General features: G+C 31.3%; 1 protein-coding gene across 1 annotated transcript; it reads right to left on the reverse strand.

Moving 5' to 3' along the window:
- Positions 1 to 10,447: 10,447 nt before the first annotated feature.
- On the reverse strand, positions 10,448 to 11,852 carry LOC131027320 (uncharacterized). The gene has a single exon (XM_057957334.2). The coding sequence runs from the start codon at positions 11,690 to 11,692 to the stop codon at positions 10,994 to 10,996; it is 699 nt and encodes a 232-aa protein (XP_057813317.2). The 5' UTR covers positions 11,693 to 11,852; the 3' UTR covers positions 10,448 to 10,993.
- Between the last annotated feature and the right edge of the window lie 2,032 nt (positions 11,853 to 13,884).

Consider the following 13,884-nt stretch of genomic DNA (forward strand, 5'->3'; position numbering starts at 1 on the left):
TCACTGGGCATGATGCATCATTACCAAATCTTACATATCCTCCATCATAATCTTTAATTTTAACAAACTTGTGTTTATCACCTATCATGTGATGTGAGCATCCACTATCTATGATCCAAGAACTATTATTATTTATGTGAGATATTAGGGCTTTTTCTTCATACCTTTCTTCATCTGATCCATCTTTAATAGCCACATAAACAACTTCCTCTGTGTCTATTTCATCAGATTTATCATCAATGAATTCCTCATCAGCAACTAGGCATGTCTTTCTATCTCTCCTGCTGAGGTCTCGGTGTCCTCTGTAGTGATTGTCTTTCTATCTGTCTTCTCAGTAATCTCTCTTTTCACTAGATTCTTTGTCAGGGCAGTTAGAAGCCATATATCCTATTTTATCACAATTGAAACATTTCAAAGGTAGCTTGCCTTTATACTTACCTTTGCCTCTCGTTAACCTCCTGGCTAATAGTGGTTCAAACTCTTGCTTTCTAATTTCTTCATATAGTTTGTGAACTTCTTCCATGTTCTTACAAAATCTTTCACTTGCTCCACTGTGATTTCCTTCAGAATACTTACTCTTTCTATCATTGTAATCATTAGATTCACCAAGATGAAAAGAACTGAATGCAGATTCAACTTTGTTTACCGAAGATCCACTGTTATCAAAATTACTTAACTCAAATGCATGCAGCTTACCGATAGTAGCATCTAAAGAAACTGGCATGTTCGGTACATATCTCAATTCATTGATTGTAGACACTCGGATTGCATAAGCTGGTAGAAGAGTTCTCAATAACTTACTTGTTACATCCTTTTCTTCAATAGTTCCACCTGCTCCTTTGATTTGATTGACAATCTCTTTCAGCCTTGTACTGTATTGTGTTATGTTTTCTCCTTCATTCATCCTCATGGATTCAAGTTGTCCTCTTAAATTGTCCACTTTTGCTCCTTGTACGTGTTCATCACCACCATAAACAAATATGAGTTTAGACCACATTGTCTTTGCATTAGTGAAGCCTTCTAGATCATTAAATTCAGAGTCGGTCAATGCAGAGGTTATTTCAATCATTACTTGGGTGTGTTCTTGCTTTGCCTTTATCTCTTCCATAGTCATCAGATGGGTGCTCGATGCAATGTAGATATTCTCCAGATAATAAATAGCATAATCTCCAATACCTGATAAGTGCAACTTCATCCTTTTCTGCCATGTGGAAAAACTTGACTTGTTCAGCTTGGTGCATCCCTCTTATACATCTTTGGATCTTGACTCAAGTACCTTCAAACTTTTCTTTCGAAGTCCAAAGAATTGATACCAATTATTAATTATAGATGCCAATAGTAAAGCTCTAAGTCAATAGAAAGTAAGATGAGAGAGGGGGGTGAATCATACAAACTTAATCTTCAATATACTCAACATATTCAACCTCGGTAGCATATACTTCAGCTAAATATCAAAACTGTGAAACATACTAACTCATCAATACATATTCATCACAACACATATAACACCAGATTTAACATAGAAACCCAAATAGGGAAAAACCACTATGGGATTTCGGACCCACTAAGAAATATACTCTTCTAGAGTATGCTCGGTTAAAAGCAAATCCTATTAAAGATTACAAACACACTGTTAGATGTGAACCAGTTAAGGGATTTCCCTTAGATCTGTTAGGATCTTCACCGTGTTAGAAGTGACCTTGTCAAAGGATTTCAAACACTCATTTAGAATGTCACCTTGTTAGAGGATTTACAAATAAAACTATTAAGTCCACTCGGTTAAGAGATTTTCTGTCACTTTTACAAAACAACAGTAATAAAATATATCTGCAACTTCACATCTGAAATGCTAAAGCAGATTCTTATTTGCTCAAAAAAATCTTGTCATAAGACTTATCTTGTCTCTTGTAGGGCTTGCTGGGCTTCTGAATTTATTCTTCAATCAGATCTTCAAGCTTCTGTGCTCAGTAATCACTATGCAGCATTCCTGTGCTTACAATTTTCCACATACATTTTTTATCAACAATTCCTTATTTATAAACAATTCTAACCACTTAATCTTCTTGATCACATTTCCCATGATCAATCTTAGTCATCAGATTTTCAATCATGACCAGGTTCGTTGTATCCTTCGATCTAAATTTTTTTTACCTTGCCTAGGGACTTGCATTCCTTTCTTGGAACTTACACAAGGTTATTGCGGTTCAATCTGAGTTGTAGATCTTCTTGCCGATCTTCCAATGCCATAGATCCTTAACAAACTTCATGTGCAGTGTATCAATCATTTAATCAAATCCATCTCATCAACTTCCTTCATTAAATAATGCTTTTATTCATTTAATGTTGTCTGTTATAACTCGGTTGTAACTCGGTTAACACTAAACTTCACTCGATAGACATTTTGTCTTCATTAATCGATATCGACAACCTTAGGGTTTACCGACTAGTTTCCTTTGCTCAGTGACATAGTATAGTATTAAACATCATATTTAGGATATCAAAACAATCAAAACAACATGATCTTATCATTGTCTAACTTGGTAATATTTGCCCATTGAATAACTCATTTCTCCCCTTTATTATCATATTCTTTTGGTGTCACTTACCGACTTCTTAATATTAATCAGAACATACTTCTCAAGATATGGCAACATCATACTGAATCAAAAAATCAATTTCTTGACATCAACGACAAAATAATATTATTAAGATAGTTATCATCATTCTTCAGTTATATCAATAGTCTTCCACAACCTTCTCAATATCCTTATTGAAATGCCAACAATCTTTCATTCTACTGTAATGCCAACATATAGACCTATTGTTATGTATTGGATATTCATATGTTTAATCTCATGCATAGTAATATGTATCATGTACCTTGTAATTGATTGATGATGTATTATGTATAGAAGACCTTGGTTGGGTTAGTTGGATGATGTTCAACCTTGGATTACATCGCTATGGGACCTTAAGGACGTTGTCAGTTTGTAATTGTGTATCATGTTATATCTTATTGTATGTATCTCTACGCATGTGTTATGTAATTTCTTTATTAAAAAAATAAAATTATCCGCATCTTCATTTCTTTTAGTGTTTAAGTCCTCTTGGCCTCATAGCGGGGCATGACAAGATAAAGCTACAGTAGGTAACATATAGTGTGATCTTAATTTTGGAATAACATGTGGCCTTTTGGAACTGACCTGCTACATGTTTGGTGGTGGTTTTTTCACATGATCAACTTGTAGATTTCATAATCTTTTCTTTGCTTGACATATGAATGCAATTATAATTGTAACACGTATATATATAGTTAATTTAGGGTCAATGCTATGATAGAAGTGTATGAATGGGTATCAACATAATTATCTGATATAAGTTATTGATGTGCAAGTTTGAGGCTAGCGCTATGTGAGTTGCATTCCAATCATTGTTTGGTTTCATTAGTAGATCATATAAGAGAGTTATTTGATGGTTGATCAGATCAAATGCATGTTGTGTGTTTAGCTTGAAGGTCTGCAATTCATATATCTATATTCTAGTGTTATTGGTGTCTTACTTGTTAAGTTGGTACTTAGACCATGGAGTAGGAAATTTGTTTCTCCTATAGGTTGGTTCTTGCAAATGTAATTAGGTATTGGTGTCTCTAGTCGATTGGTGTATATGTTATATTGTAACTGATCCTTTATTTTATTAGGTTAGATTAGGGTACTAGATCCAAGTAGTTATTCTCACCATAATTTTTCCCATTCTAAATTTCCAATACACATTTGAAATTAAAATATTAAAACTATTAATAATTAATAAAAATCGATAATAATAAAAATCAGTAAAAATAAATATTATTTAATGATTACAAATTAAAATAATCTTTCTCATACACATTTCAACTTGATTAACTCATCTTTACTGCATCCTTTATTTCAATAAAGAATCATTGCATATGTTTTCTATTATTAGTATACCATTTTATCACTAAGAACAAGAATGTCATATGTATGTAATCATATTATTAATATTAAAAATTGAAATTATGCCTTTTTAATCATATAATTATTAAATACTTACCAATAAAATTCAATTAAAATCAATAATATAAAATATCAGTAAAAATAAATAATATTAAATGATTACAAATTAAAATAATCTCTCTCATACATATTTCAACTTGATTAACTCATCTTTACTACATCCTTTTTTATAAATATTTATTTCAATAAATAATCATTGCATATATTTTCTATTATAAGTATACCAGTTTATCACTAAGCACAAGAAAGTCATATGTATGTAATCATATTAGTAATTATAAATTGATATTAAAAGTTGAAAGCGTGCCTTTTTAATCATATAATTACTAAATAGTTATCAATAAAAATCAATAATATTAAAAATCAGTAAAAAAATAATTATTTAATAATTAAAAAATAAAATAATCTTTCTCATACACATTTCAGTTTGATTAACTTATCTTTACTACATCTTTTCTATGAATATTTATTTCAATAAAGAATCATTACATATCATTTCGATTATTAGTATACCATTTTATAACTAAGCACAAGAAAATCATATTTGTGCAATCATATTATTAACTATAAATTGATATTAAAAATTGGAAGCATGCGTACTTTCAATTTCAAGTGGTTTATTGTAAATCGCCTTTGACAAATATAATGGAGACGTCATTATATAATAAAACAAACGTGACTGTCAAACATGTGTCTTGTGCCCCATTTTTTTATTCAGCCAGGAATCTTTTCTTATGGAAAATTCCCCTACTTGAAAAGACTACTGTTTTCTTACATTTGAAATTAAATTATTTTACTCTCAATCATTCCAGTCTATTAAAGTGAAATTTTTAAGTGTTATCTTAACAATAAAGTTGGAGACTCATTTAGTATAAAAGAGTGGCGACAGTGTTATCGTACACAGATGTCCGATTCCCATTTCCTTGTTGATGCCGGATGTGTCTATTTTGGTTTCAAAAAGGGATTATGAATTGACTAACATGAGTGTTAGTCATGCATTTCATATCATTGATTTTGCAGTTAACGGTTGCTATTGACTAACCTGTCACTAATACGCTGTACGACAGCTCTGTTTTGGAGCTAGAATAGCCACAACCGTTGATGCCTACTCAAGTTTGTCGCATTATATAGCTCTAATAAATTGTCTAAACCCATCCCTTTTTTGTTTTTGTTTCTTCTTTGAATGATGCAATGAATCCCATTCACATCAACATCTTTCTACTGCTTTTAGTGGAATCTTTACACACCATGACAACCACATAATAAAAACATTCTTATAGACATCTACATTTCAATTGTCATTTGGTAGCATTTCATTTTCAAGTTATAAAATAAGTTTTGTTTAAATTAGAATGAGAATACTCATCATTGGCAGATTTTACTCTTAATCTTCATTGACGAATTTCGATATACAATTTCAAGTAAATATGAGAAAAAATAAATCACGTTAAAAAAATATACATCTTTTAGATAGAATTGCACAATAATAATTTAAATTATAAATATATTTCAATAAACTAAATAGATTAAATTTGATTAAGTTGCATGTCTAGAGAATTTGAATCTTGTTCGATGACATTAGTAATGAACATATCATAAGCCTCACTAATTGAGCTTTATCAATTAAACTAAAACACTTTAATTAGTTTGAAAAATAATAAATTAGAGAATTGATGGAAATTATTGATACGAGTTTCCCTAATTTTGACTACTGGGAAGAACCTAAAGTAGATCTCCAAGTGTTTAGAACCTTTGATTGGCTAGATTCTTAATAAAGATGCGTACAATTTGATCTTTTGTTTTGTAGTATATAGTCTCAATCAATCCTAGTTGAAGAAACACTATTTTAAAGATGTTGAATTTCTATCTTTTCTCAATCCTATTATGAAATGTTGCATTATATCCAATTGATACAACACTCTTATCACAATGCAATATGTTAAGTTCATTTTTTTATCTAGTAGAAATCCTCCAATGATCATCTAAACTAGAATATTTTTCAAGTTATTTATACATTGTAACATTGTACTCTTCTTCTACTTTACAAAGTGATAGAGTTTTCTATTTTTTGAGCTCCTATAACCCATTATAATATATACTATGGGCAATACATGTACAATCCTATAAATTTTGAAATACAAGACTATAACTCAATGTCCCTGCATAATATTTGAGAAGCCTCTTACTTGTACTTGAATATGTTTGTTTAGGTTTTGAAATGAACCAACGTACAATGCTCCCTAAATGTATACATGATATCAAGTAGTAGCTATGTAGACCAAATTCCAAATCAACTAACCATATAAAGTGGACTCTTATAGATTTGATACGTCTTAATTAGACAAATTAAGACCAACTTAATGGATATTGTAATTAGTTTTATCTGTATCACTAGAGATTTCTAAAGTCTCTATAACATCATTTTCCTCCAAATAAAAGTTCTCTTGAATCTTAGTGAAATTAATGATCTCTTTTTCCTTAGATTCAAAGGAATTTTTCTTGCTAGCTTGTGTCCTAATGCTTGGCCTATCTTGATTCTTTTTGTTATTAGGTTCTATATCTTTCTTAACCTTCCCTTCCTAGAGTTAATTTTGTTTCTTGGTAATAATTTTGATACCCATGACACTATTTTGAAATATTTACTGAATTAAACCACCCTTTATAGGTTCTCATGTATCCCACCCCTAAGGTATATTGTCATATTTCTCCTAAGATATACTATTCTATCTGGAAAATTTATTATACACATTCTCCAACTTAAGCTCTAGGTGATTGATATCAATGTACAACAACATTTTCATCAAATTTTATAAGGAGACATCATCATTCATAAGAGATCAACTAGTTGTTCACAATTGCAACCCTAAAAATTTATTATTTAAGTGAAAAAAACTTAAGGTTCATTTTAATAACTAAAGTGACGCGTAGATTGAAATGAACACTAAGGGATGAGGCTAGTCAACACAATTTGGCATAAGGACTTAAGTTGCAACATGAAATAATGGGAAACATTTGTAGGTGATCAGTGAAGAGTTATAATGTAAAACTAGTTTTTGAAACACAAGGAACTAGGATTTTTTAGGTTTTAGCAATTTAAACCTTAGAATACACGAGAAGCCTAAAGTTTTGTAGGGGTGATAACAAATAACTACCCAATTCTTCTTACTACATACCTTTAGAAGAAAAAAATATACTATGTTATATTTAATGTGATATTCTTCTAGTTTTTCAAACACATGTACTAGGAAGTGCATAAACTATCAATTTAACCACTATACAATAGTATATAGTAGAACGATATTATAATGTAGAAAAATACTAGAAGTACGAGTGAACTATAGATATAACCACTATATGACACTACAAATATAGAGAAGAATGAGAAACTATATCAATTATAGATTTAACTACTAGATATGGCACTATGAATATATATTGGTATTAGCCATAACAAGGACTATAGGTAGAAACACTACAACAACATGAACTATATGTAGAACTATGTAACCATACATATAACAACTATAATTTCGTGACACTTTGGATGTAAACAAGAAGTAGGAAAAGTAGTAACTATTGGTAGAATCACTACATGGACGTAAAATAACAAGTAGAACAATTACAATGACATGACACTATAAATATAGAAAAGTACTAGCAATGATATGGACTAAGGTAAATCCACTCCAATGGCATGGATTATAAGTGGAACACAAACTATAGATAGAACAACTACAATAGCATGACACTATTGATATAGAGAAGTACTACCAAAAACATGGACTATAGGTAGAAATAGTACAACAACATGCACTATAGATGAAACAACTACGATGACATAGCATAGCAGATGCATAAACACTAGCAATGACATGGACACTAAGTCTAACCACAACTACAACTAGAACCACTACAATGACATTAATTACAGGTAAAACCACAACTATAGGTCGAAATATTGCAATTGCATGACACTAAAGATACAACACTTTGCCCTTTATGTTCTTGAAGCATTTAGAAATTCCCTCAAGAGACTAAGAAATGTGTTTAATATGTAAAGAATTTTATTTTGAGGGGCTTATATTTTTTTCCTAGGCCCAAAGAAATGTTGTTGATGCCCATTGAAATGCCTCTTAGGCTCATCGTGAAAGGAAAGTAGAGGAACGGAAAAAACCTTCCTAATTCAAACCTCCAACGAGAGTGAATGCAAATTTCTTTGCAAACCCCTAGGCAATGTTACAGATAAAAGAAAAAACACAACAAATAAATTTCAGATTTAGCATAAACACATGAGACATAAAATTTAACATGGAAAAACCCTTTAAGGGAAAAACTCACGACACTAAAGCTTATAGAAATTCTGCTAGTAGAAATGCTGCTAGTAGAAATGCTGACGAGAATTTTATGAATGACGTTGAGGCCCGATGAAACACACCTAAATTTCTTTTCTATGAAGGTTAGGGCGACAATGAGAACAATAATTATGGTTGCCAGCAAAACAACGATCAAAATATCGATTCCTGACGTAGAGTCGTCATCTTAATCATAGTAATTGTATGGATGAGAAGCATAGAAGCATGGAGAAAAGGAGGATGTAAATTGTATTACACCATGTGGAGGCGGCGGAAGAGGAGGAGAAAGAGGACTGCTTTGTTGTCAACTAAAAGTAGCAACAGAAATTCATGATTCATTTCAGCTAATGAGACAGAGTGCCTTTAAAGTAATAATTAAGAGTTACTTTCGACCGATCTAAATCTCAACTCAAATTGTGCAATGATATTGTGAGACAAAAGATGTAACAAAATCTTAGTTATGCACCTGTAATTGCATCGTATATTCCTACTCAGTGCAAATCAGCTGTGCAGCTCCTTAAAACTTTTTTGCTTTTAAATGTTTAATCATGTAAAGCGTGATGTAGAATTTACAGACCCACCTCAACTTAGAGACAACCTCACTTGTCTTTTTCTGAACCCGTTGACTTGTTAAGCATACTGATGACATTGTTACCTACAACTCATAGCCTAGTTACTATGATGAAAATGACATTTAATTAGTTATTGATGAACACGGTTTTGTTTGCTTGCCTATCCTTAATTTCTCATTTTTATCTACCAATTGGCATGGGTAACCGACATTTTGCTTTTTTTAATTTTACATTCAAGATTTTTTTTGGTTCTAATTATGATAGTGTAGACAATGACAAAAGTATTAGAACTAAATATTTTTATAATTTTCTTCTAGTTTTTTCTTTCATATTTTTCTTTTATTTTCTTAATATTTCTATTTTTCTTATTAAATTCACATTAATCTATTTTCAAATTTATCATTTTTTTTAAGTTAGCAATATTCTTAGTGATATATTCTTATTTCTTTCATCTTGCAACACCATATTAGCATGTTAAACATCGCCCTTCTTATTATACATTCCATTACTCTCTTTTTCTATTTCAATTCCTATACTATACCTTTCCTATTGTTTTTTAATCTCTTTCTAATATTTTCTCTCCTACCTTTGCTATCAATATTCACTTGTTATATTAAGTCAAGTTCTCCTTTAACCTCTCTTCATTTTGTATTATCTCTTTTGATCATGAGTGTTTAGAATATGATCTTCTTTAATCTCTCTTCATTTTTTATTATCTCTTTTGATCATGAGTGTTTAGGATATGATGTTACATTAGTCTTTTATGTTTCCCATAGCATTATAGTATGCTCACTTTTATTGGTCACATCTTTTCACTGATCTATTTCAAAGATCCCCCATTTTTATTTACCATCTCTTGGATTCTTAACTCCCTTTCTTGATGTTAGTACCTTAAAGAGATTGTATTGGATATCTTAGAAAAATTTACATCTTCCATGTAATATCTTTCTTAATTCATTTATTTCATCTACAAGTTTATTTGGTGATTTGATTTCTTCTCTATTGACTACTGAAGTGGAGTCACAAAGAAATGTTTTAAGCCTTGATAATTCTTTAGGAATTGTATATATACCTTAGTGAGAACAATAAGAGAGAGATGAGAAATTAAGTTCAATGCAGTATAATAATAGATTCCTACCATACACTATAGTTAAGAATCAATTTATTTAATCTAAACATTATCTCCATATATTATATTCACATGTTCTCATAGAACATAATTTGAAATTACAATGAATCTTTTTATATCTTATTTACATAAATCTTCCCTTCTTGTTCTATTATTTTTTCCCTCATATATCTAACATCTATCTAAATATGCTATTTGAAATGTGTCCCTTACAGTATATATATATTTCTACTATATCTAATTTGCCTCATGCTCTGAGTTAAATTAAAATAGGTTTTGCCATCTTCTACAACTTTATTAGCAACCACTGCATGAAAAATAAGAACTAACAATTATATCAATTACAGATATACCCATTATAAAGCACTACAAAGATAGCCTAGCACTAGCAATGGCATTGATTATAGGTAGAACCACTACAACACCATGAGCTATAGGTAGAACAACTAAAATAATATGTGACGCATATACAAGTACTAGCAACAGCATGAACTACAAATAAAACAACAATTATAAACTTAGAACAACTACAATAGCATATCAATGCAGGTATAGCAAAGTAGTACCAACAATATCGACCACATGTATACACATATGGACTATGGGAACCACAATTACAGGTAGAGTTCTAGCAAGAACATGAACTAGGAATAGAACCACAATTATAAACTTAGAACAACTACAATGACATAGCACTACAGGTATAGAAAAGTACTATCAACAATATGGATTAGAGATAAAACCATTACAACAACATGGACTATAAATAGAACAACTATGACGACATAGCACTACATGTATACACTTATACTAGCAACGACATGGACCATAATGAGATGGACTACGAATAGAAGAACAACCAGAGGTAGAACAGCTACAACGCCATGGCCATAGAGATATAGACAAGTACTAGCAACGACATGGACTATGGGAACCACAATGACAGGTAGAACCACAATTGCAGGTAGGATTACCACAACGACATGGCTCTACTGATACAGACACTTTGCACTCTAACTCCCCGAGGCGCTTAGAAATCTCCGCAAGGGGCTTGGCAATTTTTCCGAAGTCTTCAGAAAACTTTTCAAGGGGCTTAGAAACTTTGTCGACGCCTGAAGAAATGTTGCCGACGCCTTTTAAAATGCCACCGAGGCTCGTTGAAATTTCGCCGAGGCTCGTAGAAATGCTTTCGAGGAGTTTATAAAGATGACTGAGGCTCGATGAAACGCTTCCATATTTCCTTTCCATGACGACAAGGGCGATGATGAGAACAATAAGTATGGCCGCCACCAGAACAACGATCACAATATCGATATCGGACTTGGAATCGTGATCATCATTATCATAGTAGTTGTATGGATCAGGATCATCAAGAAAAGTAGGCGGTGGTGGTCTAAACAGTGTTACACTAGATAAAGACGGCGGAGATTGTATTAGATCAGACGGAGGCGGTGGAAATTGTATCATAGCAGGTGGAGGATAAGGAGGAGGAAGATAATTAAGAGAAAGAGGAAGAGGACTAGGACTGATCTGTTGTCCATTACAGCCATGATGGTCTACAACCCTAAAACTAGCTACCACCATGAACCACACAATACCATGATTCATCCTTACTAAGAAAGAGTCCCTTTAGAGCAAATAATTAAAAGCCTACTTTGCTACTGATTTTGATGCTCTTTAGATTATTGTGCTTTTGCATGTTTCCTGGTATAATGCGTGATCTAGAATTTATAGACACAGGCAGGGTTAAAGACAATCTCACTTATCTTTCTCTGCAAGCTGTAAGTTGTTGCTGAGCTCATTAACGACGTTCTCCCTTGCTCATAGCCTGTTTTAGTATGACGAAAATGAAGTGACCCAACCTAACTAAAAGTTGAACTGATATATATCATTGGGAGAAAGTTTGATGCAGATGACAGAGATTTCCATGTGAGTTCATTAAAATGAAATGTTGTATCTAGAATAAATGATGGAATGAGCAACACCATTATTGGAACAATACATGCAATGAAAGATACTTCAAAGTGAAATGAAAAGACTGATATATATAAATGTTAAAATGACCAACATCATTATGGGGACAACTTTATATGGATGAAAGATACACCACATATATCCATGAGAAATGGATAAAATGAAGTGGTCCACCCAAATAATGAACATTGTGATGAAAAATGTTTCAACTTAAAATGAATGATTGAAATGAAGTGGCCCATCTAGACTACATAATAATCAATATTATTGTTTCATATAAATCAAAAACCTTTCAACAAACAGTCAAATAGAATCTTTTTTTTTTCTTTTTTTTTGATATATGTAACATTACCTTATAAATGTCAATATATATATTTATTCATAAAAAGATTTTAACAAATAAAAATAACATAACTATTCATTACTTTTAGTATTGTATGAAAGTGTAAAGTAGAACTTTCTATTTTTTATTTCCTGTTGTGATGCTTATTCACCCAATCCAATATCTCTAACCTAACCTTCAAAATCATCCAAAATTTCAACGATTTAGTGGAATGGTGATAGTTGCTCATCTTATCAAATGTGTCAATTAGTCAAGGACATTTCTATGTCCAATATGTAAAATGAAGGGGTCCACCCACACTAAAAGTTGAATTAATCCATGCTGTCTTTAAAACAAACCATAAAGATGAAAGATATATGTAGTTGAAATGATTGAAAGAAAATGATCCATCTAGACAACATCTTAAAATAATATTATTGAGAACAAAAATTGACGTCGATAATAGACCTTTCAAGAAATAGTAAAATATAAAAATTTTAACATATAAAACTATTTAATAAATGATAATATACACATTTGTTCATTAAAAAATTAACTAATAAAAATAAAATAACTATTTCTCACTTCTATTATTAGATTAGCATTTTATATCTATTTGTCTTTTGATGCATAGTTTTAGTAGTCTCATAGCTATAATGAAACCACAAAGTTGCCAAAATTTTTAGTTGGAATAGTGGACTATGGAAATTGCTCATGTTCTAAAAATATGCTACTCGATGCTTTCTATGTTGTCTTTAATGATCCTTAGGGTAAATTCTAAGCAAACTAATGACATCATATATGATTATGGTTGCCTATGGTCATTCCTTTTTTAAATTACATAGCAAACTATGGTATTTGGGGACAAAGTTTAGTGAATAGTTTTGTTTTTTTAACAATTTTTTTATGAAAACAAATATTTATGCATAAATTTCTTAGGAGTCATGCATTATGTGCACCAATAAAAATTCACAACTCTTTCAATTAAAGTCCCAAAATTTTAGCTAGTCGGTGGCTATTGGTACATGTGAAATTTATAAATGAGCTTTTCATTATCATTTTATGGTTTCTTTAAAGTTAGTAATTGAGGCACTGCTTGAGGAAGGAGTGAATAGTACTACACAGGTGAAGTTGTTTTCTAATGCATTCCCTCTTATAGAAGTAATTATGCATGGTTTACTTTCTTGTATTATTCTACATCAATCCTCTTTAGCTCAAGCCTTGAAAGAAAAAAAAATTCAATATCGAGCTTAAGACACAGATGTATCAAGTTCATTCTGTTAGCGTAGGTTTTTTATTTTCCTAGTTGGGTTTATTATTTTTCTTTTTCCTAGGTTTTTTTGACACTTCAATTAAGCTTGCTTAGGTTAATAAAGAATGTTTACTTAAGACAAGTGGGTATTGAAGTGTCGGAATGCTATGAGGAGGTGCATTTACTATGTCTAGACCATCATGGTGGTCTGTCCTCATTGGCTGGTATTGCCACCTCCACCCCTCACTTGAG

The sequence above is a fragment of the Cryptomeria japonica genome, chromosome 3 (assembly GCF_030272615.1).
Source record: "Cryptomeria japonica chromosome 3, Sugi_1.0, whole genome shotgun sequence".
Classification (NCBI taxonomy): domain Eukaryota; kingdom Viridiplantae; phylum Streptophyta; class Pinopsida; order Cupressales; family Cupressaceae; genus Cryptomeria; species Cryptomeria japonica.

What these genes read in the sequence shown, in the direction of transcription:
- LOC131027320 (XM_057957334.2), bottom strand. Translation starts at nt 11,692, where the DNA reads ATGAATCATGGTATTGTGTGGTTCATGGTGGTAGCTAGTTTTAGGGTT.